This window comes from Scyliorhinus torazame, chromosome 10, assembly GCF_047496885.1.
Source record: "Scyliorhinus torazame isolate Kashiwa2021f chromosome 10, sScyTor2.1, whole genome shotgun sequence".
Lineage (NCBI taxonomy): Eukaryota > Metazoa > Chordata > Chondrichthyes > Carcharhiniformes > Scyliorhinidae > Scyliorhinus > Scyliorhinus torazame.
Window position 1 is genome coordinate 134,689,160 of NC_092716.1, and position 15,480 is coordinate 134,704,639.

At 48.4% G+C, this 15,480-nt stretch overlaps 1 protein-coding gene across 6 annotated transcripts in view; it reads right to left on the reverse strand.

The window, feature by feature from the left end:
• cpt1ab (carnitine palmitoyltransferase 1Ab (liver)) overlaps window positions 1–15,480 on the reverse strand; it is a 138,659-nt gene that overhangs the window by 62,407 nt on the left and 60,772 nt on the right. For all 6 annotated transcript variants that reach the window (XM_072518774.1, XM_072518777.1, XM_072518775.1 and 3 more), the window contains 2 exons: window positions 9,690–9,767; window positions 3,613–3,720 (listed from right to left, as the gene is read on the reverse strand). In XM_072518774.1, the coding sequence (XP_072374875.1) occupies window positions 3,613–3,720; window positions 9,690–9,767 (186 nt within the window). The remainder of the gene's footprint in view (window positions 1–3,612; window positions 3,721–9,689; window positions 9,768–15,480) is intronic.

Below are 15,480 nucleotides of genomic sequence, written 5' to 3' on the forward strand. Positions count from 1 at the left end.
AAGCGAAGTGTTGGGCACACCCCTGTCTGCATCAATGGCGCCAAGCTGCAGATGGTTGACAGCTTCAAATTCCTAGGTGTGCACATCACCAACAATCTGTCCTGGTCCTCCCGCTGCCTTGAGAAAGCAAAGACCCCTCCTGCCTGACTTACTCACTCTTCCAACTTCTTCCATCGGGTAGGAGATACAAAGGTCTGAGAACATGCACAAACAGACTCAAAAACAACTTATTCTCCGCTTTTACCAGACTCCTAAATGATTCTCTTACGGACTGAACTGATCTCTTCACTCATCTTCTGTACTGTTGTAGCACTACACTCCATATGCTTCACCCGATGACTATGCCTATGTATTTACATTGTATATCTGCTATGTTTTCTTTCATGCATGGAACGATTTACCTGGACTTTACACTGAACAATAATTTTCACTGTACAGGTGACAATAAATTTAAATCTAAAATTTAAATCCTGGGAGTGTTTGATGGGACATTGTGGAGGGAGCTTGAGGGCTCGATTCGCCTTTCCTGAGACTAAGTGCTGACGCCATCGGAGCATGTGTGGTCTTTCACGATCAACAAATCAGCTTGAAACCCTCACCGATTCTGGTACCGGTGAGGGGCTAGCACCGGCGCCCACCGACATGCCCGCCTCTTGCGCTGAAAACAGCCGGAGAATGCTTCCTGAGGGAAGCATGGTAGCACAGTAGTTAGCATGGTTGCTCCACAGCGCCAGGGTTCCAGGTTCAATTCCCGGCTTGGGTCACTGTCAGGGCGGAGTCTACACGTTCTCCCAGTGTCTGCGTGGGTTTCCTCCGGGTGCTCCGGTTTCCTCCCACAGTCCAAAGATGTGCGGGTTAGGGGAATTGGCCACGCGAAATTGCCCTTCGTGTCCAATAAGGTTAAGTGGGGTTACTGGGTTATGGGGATAGGGTGCAGGTGTGGGGTTTAAGTGGGGTGCTCTTTCAAAGGGCCAGTGCAAACTCGGTGGGCCGAATGGCCTCCTTCTGCACCGTAAATTCTATGTATTCACGGAAACTCGCAAATTGTTATCTCTGAAGAGACACTAACTGTGGTCTTCGAAGGCCAAATTCAAAGGAAGTTATGTACAAAGGCCAGCTGCATTTATAAACGTAGGATGGCCAATAGGAGTTTGCTTGTCTTCTAAGACATGTGGCAGCCTCACAGAAAAGAAGCTGTGTCCAGTTTGAAAACTGGCCCCATCTACACTGCTTTTGCTGGAAGTTCTGTACCATCGCACACAAGACTGATTCATCCCTGAATCCCTATCTCATCGTGTGAAGTAAATTTGAAAAGTGAATTATTCATTTTCTGACCTTCTTGATGGAATTTCCTCATCGGACTTTGATTCTAGACTCTGGAATCCAGGTGAAACAATATTTCTTTTGTGAGAATCACATCTTTCAAAACTATATTTTTCCTTAAAAAAATTCCAAGTCAGCGTCTAAGTGTCCAGATAATGCAATGTATTTTTGTATTTCAAAAGGTTCTAAGTTCCCCTTTGGACAGGGAGCAAGCCTGGCTTTTTGCAAATCACCTGACCAGGATGGTACTAGAGAGAGAAAAACTGTTTGTTTTGAACTGCAATCAATTTAATTGATGTGGCGAAAACTGGCAATTTGCAGGAAATCACATGACAGAGACAAACGTTTCGGGTTTGGACCTGTTATTTTGAAATCAGCATATATTGGGGAATAAGCTGAGAAGGAAGGCTGGCCTAACTCATTCTCACTGCCTTGCCTGAAAGTGTGTGTGTGTGGTTATCAACTTGTAGCCAGGGAATCCTCATCAGAGTGTAATCTGTCTGCATTTTGAACAATTGATCCATCTCTATGTTCTCCACCACATCAAAGCTTTATGGGTCAGGGCCTCCAAATTTGTACTGGATTCAGCAGCCATCTTCACACAAGGGAGCTCCAGATCAACAGCATTGAACCCTGCAAATGTTATCATTTTTTATTCAGCCTATTCTTGCAAAGCCAATCTCTGCAGAGATCCTATCTGATGTATGCTTGGGTATTTTAAAAAGGGATAGATAGCTTTACTTCTAGAGTATGTTAATCAGTTCTTGCAACTTGTTTGAAAAAAACATTGTTTGATAATAAATCAATCATTCGGAGTTAATTGAAAGAAGCCTCATGCAAGTCTTTTTTATTCTGGGTCCAGTAGCAGTGAAGGTAAATAATTGGCGATTTTGGTGAGTGAATTAAACTTGAAAACCTGCAAAGTAGTGGGACTATACAAACTGCGCACTCCTCCCATCCTGGTTAATAAAACTTTCCTTTATGGTCCCTGTACTGTACTCTTTTCTCTATCCCTCGCTTCACTACCTGAAGGGAAGGGGTGGGCATTGTGAGCCTTCTTTTCCTGTTTTTAGGTTCATGCTATCTTGAGTTTGCTGTGGGCTTATAGAAAATTGGATCACAACAAAACCGAGGGTAGGGGAAAGACACCAGCACTTGTAAAAGGGGGAAATAAATCCAAACTGCTTTCGGTTTACAGATGGGTGGTAAGAGAGGGAATTAATGTTGTTTAAATTAACCCCGTCACTGTCCCTAACAATAGGCGGTATCACATCTGCTTTTCCAGTTCTCTGTATTGTCCATGTCTACAGGCTGCGCTTCTCCTGCCTCTGAGTAAAGTCCCTTGGAACCTCCCATGTATCAACTTCATCAGCACTCATTCAAATATTTGAATTAACAATTAATTCCAGGTTCATGCAAACACTCTTGAAGGAGGAAAGGGAGAGATGGAGTGATCAGACAAAGAGAGACAGGGAAAGAAAGGAGGTAAGTGCGGGAGAAACTAGATAGAGAGATAAAGCAGGAGCTGATGAGGAAAATGAGAAAGAAAAGAATGAGAGAGAAGGGTGCAGGATGTCATGTTCTGTGTTTGGTTATGAGCGTCCTTTTACTATTGATGCTCATTGTGCTGAATTAGTTAATGTTGGGTGTACTCAGAAAAGTAAACAACCTGTAGAAGTTGTTGGGAACCAGGGCTGTTGCATGGAGTAGACATTTTATAGCACTGTGAATAAACACCAGTTACACACATAGAAACTAGTGTCATCTCTGCATAGCTCCGAGGTATAAAATATACAACACAGGGAAAACAAGACCGACGGAGTGAGAACAAGAGAGTGAGGCAGAAAGAGAACAAGACTGAGAGGAGACAGAAAGGGAAACAAAAGAAATAGCGAGTGTGGGATCAGGGAGAAACAAGAGATAGCCAGACAGACAGAGGAGGAAGAGAACTGACTGAGAGGACAGTGCGGGAGGGAGGAGGGCACTGCAGGGGGAAAGGGGAGTTGACTAAATGGAGGCAACGTAATGGATAGAGAAGGAAGGGTTGCAGGGGTGTGGGAGGGGAGGCATGGGGTTAAGAAGGGGGACATGGATTAGGAAAGAAGTGACACTGGGAGGGAGTGGGAAACAGGAGAGGGAGGAAGTAACATGGAGGAACATTGTGGGGATAGAGAGGGGCGATGAGGTGAGGGTGAAGGGACAGTGAACCAATAAAGGGGTGGATGATGAAAATGGAGGGGGGGGGGGGGGAAAAAAGAGTGGAGAGAGAGAGAATCAGAAGATACGTACAGGACGAATCTCCTCCCGATCAAGTTTACGCCGGTACAATAACATAGCGTGGATGGTATTCCCAGCTCGAGCTGCCTGCTTCCAGGTTGGAATAATGTATAGATAATCCTGCAAAAAAAAAAAAAAATCATCAATCTACCTGTTGAATAGAGACAAAGTTACAGACACTTAAACCTGCATGCACACATACCCACATACACACGCAACCTGCAAAGAATCCGCACACGCAAACCCGCAAGCACGCATAAACGCGCACACATAGCACAGTGGTTAGCACTGCTGTTTCACAGCGCCAGGGACCCGGGTTCAATTCCCAGTTGGGTCACCGTCTGTGCGGAGTCTGCACGTTCTCCCAGTGTCTGTATGGGTTTCCTCCGGGTGCTCCGGTTTCATCCCACAAGTCCTAAAAGACATGCTGTTAGGTAATTTGGACATTCTGAATTCTCCCTTCGTGAACCCGAACAGATACCGGAATGTGGCGACTCGGGGCTTTTTTCAGTAACTTCATTGCAGTGTTAATGTCGGCCTACTTGTGACAATAATAAAGATTGTCACAAGTAGGCCTACATTACACACACGCAAACCCGCTTGCACATGCAAACCCTCACACACATGCAAACCTGCACACAAACCCGCATACAAATTCAAAGCCGCACACGCAATGCTGTACGCATACGCAATCCTGCGCACATTCGCAATCCGGCACTCTCACACACCTGTACACAAACCCACGCACATACTCAAACCTGCAAACACATGCAGACCCACATGCAAACCCACGCACACAAACATACCCGCACACACATTCAAACCGGAACGCAAACCTGTGCGCCCGTGTAAACCTGCACACACACGCAAACCCGCGCATAAACCCACATACACAGACAAACCTGCAGACAAATCCACACACCCATACACTTAAACCCGCACACATGTAATCTCGTACACACATGCAAGCCCGCACACAGAAGAAAACCCACACGCCTATACACATATGCAAAGCTGCATGTGAACCACACACACAAGCAAGCAAGCCTGCATGCAACCCCGCATGTGAACCCACAAACACACACAAACCTGCACACAAACCCGCATACGCAAACCTGCATACAAACATGTGTAAACCTGCACATACACTCAAACCTGCACACAGGTTATTTAGCACAGGGCTAAATCGTTGGCTTTTAAAGCAGACCAAAGCAGGCCAGCAGCACGGTTCGATTCCCATAACAGCCTCCCCGAACAGGTGCTGGAATGTGGCGACTAGGGGCTTTTCACAGTAACTTCATTTGAAGCCTACTTGTGACCATAAGCGATTTTCATTTCATTTTTTTTCACAAGCAAACTCACACACACAAGCAAACCTGTACACTCACGAAAGCAAACCCACACATACATGCAGACAAATGCAAACCTGCACAAATACAGAATCCCGCACATAAATGCAAGTCTGCGTATAAATTTGCACACATGCAAACCTACATGAAATCAACATGTGCACCTAAACAAACCTGCACACAAACCCACACATGTACATGTGTGTAAACCTGCATGTAAACCCACAGCGGCACACCTGCTGCAAACCTGCACATGCACATACATGCAACCCTGCATGCAAATGTATCTGCTCACACATGTGTACACAGACCTACACCTGCACACAGACTGGACTTTTTCTTTCATTTTTTTTCCGGCGGGAATTCAGCTGTTGGAGTGGGTGGAGCTGGAGTCGAGCGGTGAGTATTTAAACTAGCTGCTTCGCGGATTTTAGTCTTTTCGGCGGGAATTCAGCTGTTGGAGTGGGCGGAGCTACAGAGTCGAGCGGTGAGTATTTAAACTAGCTGCTTCGCTGCTTAAACAGCGGCTACAGGGTCTTTGGGGATAAATTTGAAGAGTGACATCACAGCAAAGCAGTGACCTGATTGGCTGGTAAGGAAAGTGCTCCATTAGCAGGAGCTGGGAGAAATTTAACTCTTCGTATGTTGTGCTGTGATTGGTGAGTAAAATCTTTATTCCTTTCACTTATTCATTATTTGATATTATATTTGTAATCAGTTAAAGTAAAGTGTAAAAATGATAGGAGATCTCAGACCCGTGTTATGCTCCTCTTGCTCAATGTGGGAGCTCAGGGACGTGGCTGGTGTCCCTGGCTCCTTCACGTGCGGGAAGTGTGTCCAGCTGCAGCTCCTGTTAGACCGCATGGCGGCTCTGGAACTGTGGATGGACTCACTTTGGAGCATCCGCGATGCTGAGGAGCTTGTGGATAACACGTTCAGTGAGTTGGTCACACCGCAGATTAGGATTGGTGAGGGAGACAGGGAATGGGTGACCATAAGGCAGAGAAAGAGCAGGAAGGCAGTGCAGGTGTCCCCTGCGGTCATCTCCCTCCAAAATAGGTATACCGTTTTGGATACTGGTAGGGGAGATGACTCACCAGGGGAAGGCAGTAGTAGCCAGGCTCATGGCACCGTGGCTGGCTCTGCTGCACAGAAGGGCAGGAAAAAGACTGGCAGGGCTATAGTCATAGAGGTTTCAATTGTAAGGGGAGTAGACAGACATTTCTGTGGTCGGAAGCGAGACTCCCGAATGGTATGTTGCCTCCCGGGTGCACGGGTCAGGGATATCTCAGATCGGCTGCAGGACATACTGAAGGGGGAGGGTGAACAGCCAGTTGTTGTGGTGCATATAGGCACCAACGATATAGGTAGAAAATGGGATGAGGTCCTACAATCAGAATTTAGGGAGTTAGGAGATAAGTTAAAAGGTTGGACCTCAAAGGTAGCAATCTCAGGATTGCTACCAGTGCCACGAGACAGTCAGAGTAGAAATTCAAGAATAGTCAGAATGAATACGTGGCTTGAGAGATGGTGCAGGAGGGAGGGGTTTAGATATTTGGGACATTGGAACCGGTTCTGGGGGTGGTGGGACCATTACAAATCGGATGGTCTACACCTGGGCAGGACTGGAACCAATGTCCTAGGGGGTGCTTTTGCTAACACTGTTGGGGAGGTTTTAAACTAATGTGGCAGGGGGGTGGGAACCAGATTAGGAAGTTAGAGGTCAGTAAAGAGGCAGCAACTAAAGACAGTAAGGTACTAGATAATAAACTCATTGTGACTAAGGGGAAGAGTAGACAGGGAAGAGATGATGAACGCAAAGGGACAGGTGGTCTGAGGTGCATTTGTTTTAATGCGAGAACTGTAGCAGGTAAGGCAGATGAAGTTAGGGCTTGGATTAGTACCTGGGAATATGATGTTATTGGTATTACTGAGACTTGGTTGAGGGAAGGGCAAGATTGGCAACTAAATATCCCAGGGTATAGATGGTTCAGGAGGGATAGAGAGGGAGGTAAAAGGGGTGGAGGAGTTGCATTACTGGTCAGAGATGATCACAGCTGTGATTAAGGAGGGTATGATGGAGGATTCGAGCACTGAGGCAATATGGGTAGAGCTACGAAATAGGAAGAGTGCAGTAACATTTTTGGGACTTTACTACAGGCCTCCCAAAAGCGAGCGTGAAGTAGAGGTACAAATATGTGGACAGATTATGGAAAAATGTAGGAGCAATAGGGTGGTGGTGATGGGAGATTTTAACTTCCCCAACATTGAATGGGACTCATGTAGTGTTGGAGGCGTAGATGGAGCAGAATTTCTAAGGAGCATCCAGGAGAGTTTTTTTAAAGCAGTATGTAAATAGTCCAACTCGGGAAGTGGACCTGGTATTGGGGAATGATCCGGGACAGGTGGTTGAAGTTTCAGTCGGTGATTACTTTGGGAATAGTGATCACAATTCCATATGTTTTAGAATACTCGTGGACAAAGACGAGTGTGGTCCTAAAGGAAGAGTGCTAAATTGGGGAATGGCCAAGTATAACAAAATTCGGCAGGAGCTAGGGAATGTGGATTGGGAGCAGCTGTTTAAGGGTAAATCCACATTTGAAATGTGGGAGTCTTTTAAGGAAAGGTTGATTAGAGTGCAGGACAGAGATGCCCCAGTGAAAATGAGGGATAGAAATGGCAAGATTAGGGAACCATGGATGACGGGTAGAATTGAGAGACTAGCTAAGATGAAAAAGGAAGCATACATAAGATCTAGGCGACTTAAAACTGATGAAGCTTTGGAGGAATATCGGGAAAGTAGGACAAATCTCAAATGCGCAATAAAGAGGGCTAAAAGGGGTCATGAAATATCTTTGGCTAACAGGGTTAAGGAAAATCCCAAAGCCTTTTATTCGTATGTAAGGAGCAAAAGGGTAACTAGAGAAAGGATTGGACCACTCAAAGACAAAAGAGGGAATTTATGCGTGGAGTCAGAGGAAATGAGAGAGATTCTTAATGAGTACTTTGCATCGGTATTCACCAAAGAGAAGGACTAGACGGATGTTGAGGTCAGGGATGGATGTTTAAATACTCTCGGTCAAGTCGGCATAAGGAAGGGGGAGGTTTTGGGTTTTCTAAAAGGCATTAAGATGGACAAGTCCTCAGGTCCGGATGGGATCTATCCCAGGTTACTGAGGGAAGAGGGGGACAAAATACTGGGGGCCTTAACAGATATCTTTGCAGCATCCTTGAGCACGGGTGAGGTCCCGGAGGTCTGGAGAATTGCTAATATTGTCCCTTTGATTAAGATGGGTAGCAGGGATAATCCAGGGAATTATAGACCTGCGAGTTTGAGGTCAGTGGGAGGCAAACTGTTGGAGAAGATACGGAGGGATAGGATCTATTCACATTTGGCAGAAAATAGACTTATCAGTGATAGGCAGCATGGTTTTGTGCAGGGAAGGTCATGGCTTACAAACCTAATAGAATTCTTTGAGGAAGTGACAAAGTTAATTGATGAGGGAAGGGCTGTAGATGTCATTTCCATGGACTTCAGTAAGGCATTTGATAACGTTTCCCATGGCAGGTTGATGGAAAAAGTGAAGTCACATGGGGTTCAGGGTGTACTAGCTAGATGGATAATGAACTGGCTGGGCAACAGGAGACAGAGTAGTGGTGGAAGGGAGTATCTCAAAATGGAGAAAGGTGACTAGTGGTGTTCCACGGGGATGTGTGCTCGGACCACTGTTGTTTGTGATAGACATAAATGATCTGGACGAAGGTATAGGTGGTCTGATTAGCAAGTTTGCAGATGATACTAAGATTGGTGGAGTTGCAGATAGAGAGGAGGACTGTCAGAGAATACAGCAAAATATAGATAGATTGGAGAGTTGGGCAGAGAAATGGCAGATGGAGTTCAATCCAGGCAAATGCGAGGTGTGCATTTTGGAAGATCCAATTCAAGAGCGGACTATGCAGTTAATGGAAGAGTCCTCGGAAAAATGTATGTACAGAGAGATCTGGGAGTTCAGGTCCATTGTAACCTGAAGGTGGCAACGCAGGTCGATAAGAGTGGTCAAGAAGGCATACAGCATGCTTGCCTTCATCGGACGAGGTATTGAGTACAAGAGTCAGCAGGTCATATTACAGTTGTATAGGACTTTGGTTAGGCCACATTTGGAATACTGCGTGCAGTTCTGGTCGCCACATTACCAAAAGAATGTGGATGCTTTCGAGAGGGTGCAGAGGTTCACCAGGATGTTGCCTGGTATGGAGGGTGCTAGCTCTGAAGAAAGGTGGAGTAGATTAGGATTGTTTTCGTTGGAAAGACGGAGGTTGAGGGGGGAGCTGATTGAGGTCTACAAAATTATGAGGTATGGACAGGGTTTTTCCCCAAGAGTGGGGGTGTCAATTACAAGGGGGTCACGATTTCAAGGTGAGAGGGGGAAAGTTTAAGGGAGATGCGCGTGCAAAGTTTTTTTACGCAGAGGGTGGTGGGTGCCTGGAACGCCTTGCCAGCGGAGGTGGTAGAGGCAGGCACGATAGCATCATTTAAGATGCATTTAGACAGATATATGAACGGGTGGGGAAAAGAGGGAAGTAGATCCTTGGAAAATAGGCGACAGGTTTAGATAACGGATCTGGATTGGCGCATGTTGGGAGGGCGGAAGGGCCTGTTCCTGTGCTGTAATTTTCTTTGTTCTTTGTTCTACACAGCCACCAGCCGAATGATACAGAGGGTGCAAGTGCCTGACTCACCATTGCGTAGTAATTGCTGTTCACCATGATGGGACCACGGCCTCGCAGGTAGACGTACTCCTCCCACCAATCACTGACCTGTGTGTCAGAGCAGAATCATACAATGATACTCCACAGACTCGGGTACCTTACCCCCAACCCCAGAGATTGCTGAATGATAGGGCGAGAGGAGGGCGAGAGCAGGACAAGAAAATGACAATCTCACGGAAACCCAAACTGATACTCCTCAGATCTGGAGAAGTAATACAAGTGAGGCTAGCAAACACAGAAGCGAGATGGAGCTCGTCCACTCTGTTGATCTCCCAGCAAAGAGCGAGACACACTTTTGAAAAATAACTTGGTTGGAATTTTAGCACTTTAAATCAAAATTTACAAACCAGGACAAAAATAACAATAACAACATGTGTGACAGGTTGTCTGAGTGTAGTCCCAGTAATAGCATTTCCTTATTTACATTAGGATGCACAGTGACGGAGAGAGTCATATTGAACCATTGATTACAAATGATGAGAAGGGTACTTAGTTTCCCTGGTCCTTTACGTGTGGGAGGGGCCTGTGTCGCTCCAGGTGTAGGGCCTACCTCCCCATTTCTCCTCCGTGTTGTGTGGGTTCCACCCTTCGCCCCCCCCCCCCCCCCACCACCCACTGTTTTCCCTTCTCCCCTTCCACCCTGTGCCCTCTCCCCTAACTCCCCCCTCCTTCCTTACTGTCTGCTCCCCCCACCCTCCAGTTGCTGGTTACGAACAGATCTTCGAAGAGGTTGGTAAATTTTTTTCCACATGTTGTAGAATCTCTCCTCAGATCCTCGGATTGAGAATGTTATTTTCTTTATCTTCAAGAATTCAGCCAGGTCTGAGAGCCATTCCGAGGCTCTGGGTAACGCTGTCGACTTCCATCCGAGCAGAAGTCTCCGCCGGACATCAGGGAGGCAAAGACCAAGCCATCCACCCCTTTCCCTGTGAAGAGCTCAGGGTGCTCAGACACCCCGAAGACCAGCACAAATGGGCATGGCTCCATCTTAACCCCCACAACACTTGACATAACCTCAAAGAAGGCTGTCCAGAATCCACTGAGTGCAGGGCAGGACCAGAACATGTGGGTGTGGTTGCCCGGCTCCCCTGACGCCGCTCGCACTTGCCCTCTACCTCCGGGAACAATGCGCTCATAAGTGTCTTGGTTAGGTGTACTCTGTGCACCACCTTGTGTTCCATTAGGCTTAGCCTGTGCAAAAGGAGGCAGCACCTCGATCCAAACTTGTCCTCCTATCTCCATGGCCATTTCCTTCCTCCATTTCCATCGCATTCCGTCCAGCTGGGTCCTGAAATTTTCGACAAGTCATTTGTATATGTCGCTGCATTTGTCTCCTTCTAGCCAGTCGAGAGCTACCATCGTGTCTAAAGGTCTGTGTGCAGGTAGCTGGGGGAACGTCTTGGCCTCTTTGCGGAGAAAATTGCGTAGCTTCAATTACCAAAGCTTGTTCCCTTTTGGGAGTTCACTGATAGCTTCCCCCAGGGCCGCTATTCTACCGTCCACGTACATGTCCTTCACCCTCAAGTTCCCGCTGTCCTCTTTCCATGTACTGAACAGGGAGTCTACACGATTGGGCAGGGAATTGGTCAAAGTGATGGTCACCCTGAACGTTTACGCCATGGGATCCTCACAGGTGCCGATTTGGGACCTGTCCAGAATCTCACAGACCTTAGTGCATGAGCACTGTCATGGAGGACCTATATGCCCGGTTGGCATAATACATCCATTTCAATGAGGACCGAATCCACCAGGATGCCCAGGCAGTGGGGTTCGCCGCCATCGCCAAGATGCCCCAGGTCCAGGGGATGATCGAGGGGATGCACCCTATTGCATCTGCAGATGACAGGCCGTTCTACACAAACCGAAAAGGGTTCCACTCGATGAACATGCAGCTGGTCTGTGAACATCAGCTGTGCCCGATACCCACGCAGTGTGCACGGCACCTTCATCCTAGCACACTCGACGGTTCCTGGCCCCTTTGACTGGGGAGTCGGCTCCTGAGCAACACCGGAGGAGAGGACTGGCTGAACTGTGGTTCCTGTGCCAAGCCCACCCACAATGTCTGCCCATTCTCCCCCCCACACATCTCTGCGTCCCCTCTGTGGCCAGCATAGACCAGCCCACCCCTCACACCCTTCTGACAGAGCAATGAGGCAGGTTGTAATGTTGTGCACCAGTGTTTAATGTGAACAAACATATACAGTGCCCTAGACCCCATCACTAAACTGCGTCCTGCATCCGTGCCAACTTACTGGTGTCTACATTTCTGACCTTATTGGCCCTACCGCTATGCCTAGGTGGATCCCCGGATGGTACATCAGGAGTGGGGGTGGGGTGCTCTGATTCCCGCCCTGGTTACTGGATCCCCTTTGGTGGCCGTCGTCAGGGGCGACTGGGCCTGGATGGGTCAAGGCGCTTTGGTGTTCCGGCACCTTCCTTGCGAGAGTCACCGGCACGGGTCCCATCATTTCCTCCTCCCTCAGGGTGCCTGATGGCTTACTCCATGGGACGGGTGTGCAAACAAAGCTTTTCCCGGAGGCTTCCCTGCCACATGGCACTGCCATTCCTGGAGACCCCCTCTGATCTCGATCAGAGTCTACATGCTTGTGGCCATGGAGGAGAGGGAATGAACCACCTCTACGTGGGACTGCGCCACATCATCCAGTGACTGCACCATCTCCCTCTGGGACTGAGCCAACTCCATCTGTGTCTGCACCACATCGGCCTGGGCAATGCCACCGACGCTCTCAGCCATGGCCCGTGTGACTGAGCCACACTCAGGAGTGCCGCTGCAATGTCCAGATGGCTCTGGTACATGGCCGCCTGTGAGAGGGCAGCCCTATCCTGGGTCTCAGCCACCGCTTGCACAGAATGCCCCATGCCTTGGACGTCCTGACCCATGGCCGAAACCTTCGCCTCCAAGGCCTCCACAGCAGAAGCCAACCGTGCGGTGTTGGCCTGGGTGGCACGCATTGTCGGCACCACCTCCTGCTCCAGGGGCAGGTTTAGCACACTGGGCTAAAATCGCTGGCTTTTAAAAGCAGACCAAGCAGGCCAGCAGCACGGTTCAATTCCCGTACCAGCCTCCCCGAACAGGCGTCGGAATGTGGCGACTAGGGGCTTTTCACAGTAACTTCATTGAAGCCTACTTGTGACAATAAGCGATTTTCATTTTCATTTTTCCTGCATGCAGTTGGACTCCTCCAACTGCACCTGCAGGTGCTGGATACTCGCCGACAATCCCTCATATAGACCCTGGCTCTGAGATTGCATCTCCTCAATCGATGGGATCGAAGCCCAAAATCCATCTGGAAGGCAGCTTGTCCCTGGCGTAGACCTGCCCTCTGACCGTTCACCTCCTAGGGAGTTCCTACCTCCTCCTGCTGTATCGGGGCATGTATCTGGTGAGCACCAGATAGTGTCCCAGGAGTCTCTTCACTAAAGTGCCCAGCTGAGATGAGTGTCTCTTGGATGGTGGAGGGTGTTGGAGAAGCTGTGATGGTAAGTCAGTGCCATCCCTGGGCTCGAGTTATCCTTTCCTTCCTATCCCTACATCGACGCTACCAACAAGAAAGCACAACAGCGCCTATACTTCCTCAGGAAGCTAAGGAAATTTGGCATGTCCACATTAACCCTTACCAACTTTTACAGATGCACCATAGAAAGCATCCTATCGGGCTGCATCACAGCCTGGTATGGCAACTGCTCGGCCCAAGATTGCAAGAAACATCAGAGAGTCGTGAACGCCGCCCAATCCATCACATGAATCTGCCTCCCATCCATTTACTCTATCTACACTTCCCACTGCCTAATCAAAGACCTCTCCCACCCGGCTTACTCACTCTTCCAACTTCTTCCATCAGGCAGGAGATGCACAGGTCTGAGAACACACACACAAACAGACTCAAAAACAGCTTCTTCCCTGCTGTTACCAGACTCCTGAACGACCCTCTTATGGACTGACCGGATTAATACCACACTCCTGTGTACTCCACTCGATGCCGGTGTCGATGTATTTACATTGTGGACCTTGTGTTGCCCTTTTATGTATTTTCATTTTATTTTATTGTATTTTCATGATCTGTACTTCGTGATCTGTTTGAGCTGCTCGCAACTTCACTGTACCTCGGAATATGTGACAATAATCCAATCCAATCCAATTATTTCCACCCGATCCGTTTTAGTGCCTTCCAGAACACAGGGGGTGCAGGTTACGTAACCTTGGGATTTTTATTTTTCTTTTTTTTTTTTTTTTTTTTTTTTTTTAAACAGACTTCCTCATCGGCGAAGAGGTCCGGCCCTTCTCCAACCTCAAGTCCATGTAATGCGGCGTGTGGTCAGTGATTACCATTGCGGAGTATTCTGCCCCTGCTACTCCTGGAAGCACCATTTTCCCTACGATGAAAAAGTCTATGTGAATAGGCTTTATGCATGTGGGATAAGGAGGAGAATTATTTTTCCCTCAGTTGATTGAACCTCCATGGGTCCATCCACACCCATCCCCTCCCCCCATCTGCTCCATAAAGGCGTTTAGTTTTCGTGTCATTCCTGTTATGGTTTCCATCCTAGGATTGAATCTGTCCATTTTTGGGTCCTGTGCGTAATGTATGTACCCCCCCCCCCCCCCCCCCCCCGCCTTTCCCCCACCCTCCCATTATGAGTCAGTGGGTGTTTTGGTCAGGGATTTCGGCCATTGCTTTCTTGACAAACTCTGTATCGTCCCAGTTCGAGTTTATATATTTACCAGAACTACCGGGGCCCACTCCAGAGTCCCGCTGACCATAACAAATCGCACTCCCCAGGTCAGTCACTGTATTGGTCACCATGAACGCTACTGTCCTGTTAACTATTATGGCCACTCACCCTCGTATCGGAGCTCGCCTGAAAACGTTTCCCCCACCCAGCTCTTCCTTACCCGCAGTCGGTGCCTCTCTCTGATGTGCGTCTCTTGTAGGAAGGCTACGTCCACCCCCAGGTTTTTGAGATGGGCGAGGACTCTGGATCTTTTCACCGGCCCGTTGAGGCGTCTCACGTTCTATGTGACTATCCTAATAGGGGGGGTTCTGCCCATCCTCTCCTGGAGTCAGCCATACTCATCCTGTGAGCCTGGCCCGGTTCCCCTGAGCTTGCCATTCGAGCTCTTGGGCCATTCAATTAAAAAAAAAAATAAAGTCATTTTTTCCAATTAAGGGGCAATTTAGTGTGGCCAATCCACCTATCCTGCACATCTTTGGTCTGTGGGGACGAAACCCACGCAAACACGGACAGTGACCCAGGGCTGGGATAGAACCCAGGACCTCGACGCCATGAGGCAGCAGTGCTAACCACTGCGCCAACCTGCTGCCCGCACTTGGGCCATTCAAGATAGGCGCTGTCTACTTCCTCGGTGTGACCTGCTGTAACCAGTGCTTAACCCAGTCTAATTCTCTTCCTCTTTCCTCCCCCCCCCCCCCCCCCACCCCCACAACCCCTGGTGTGGTTGCCTCTGACCCTTTTGATCTTCGAAGCCCACGTTTAGACCTTTGACTTTTACTGCTGTTTCCCCAGTTTATTTTTCTGAATGAATTTGTTGACCTCCTCCAAGGAGTCTAAGTAGTTCTCCTCGCCCTGGTAGGTGACCCATAGTTTGGCGGCGTAGAGCATGCCAAACTGCACCTTGTTCTTCAACAGGGCGCATTTGGCGCTATTAAATCCTGCCTTCCGACCTGCCTCGTCACCTAGGCTTCAAGTTGCCCTGGTCCGTGGTGGCTTTTTCGAGGTC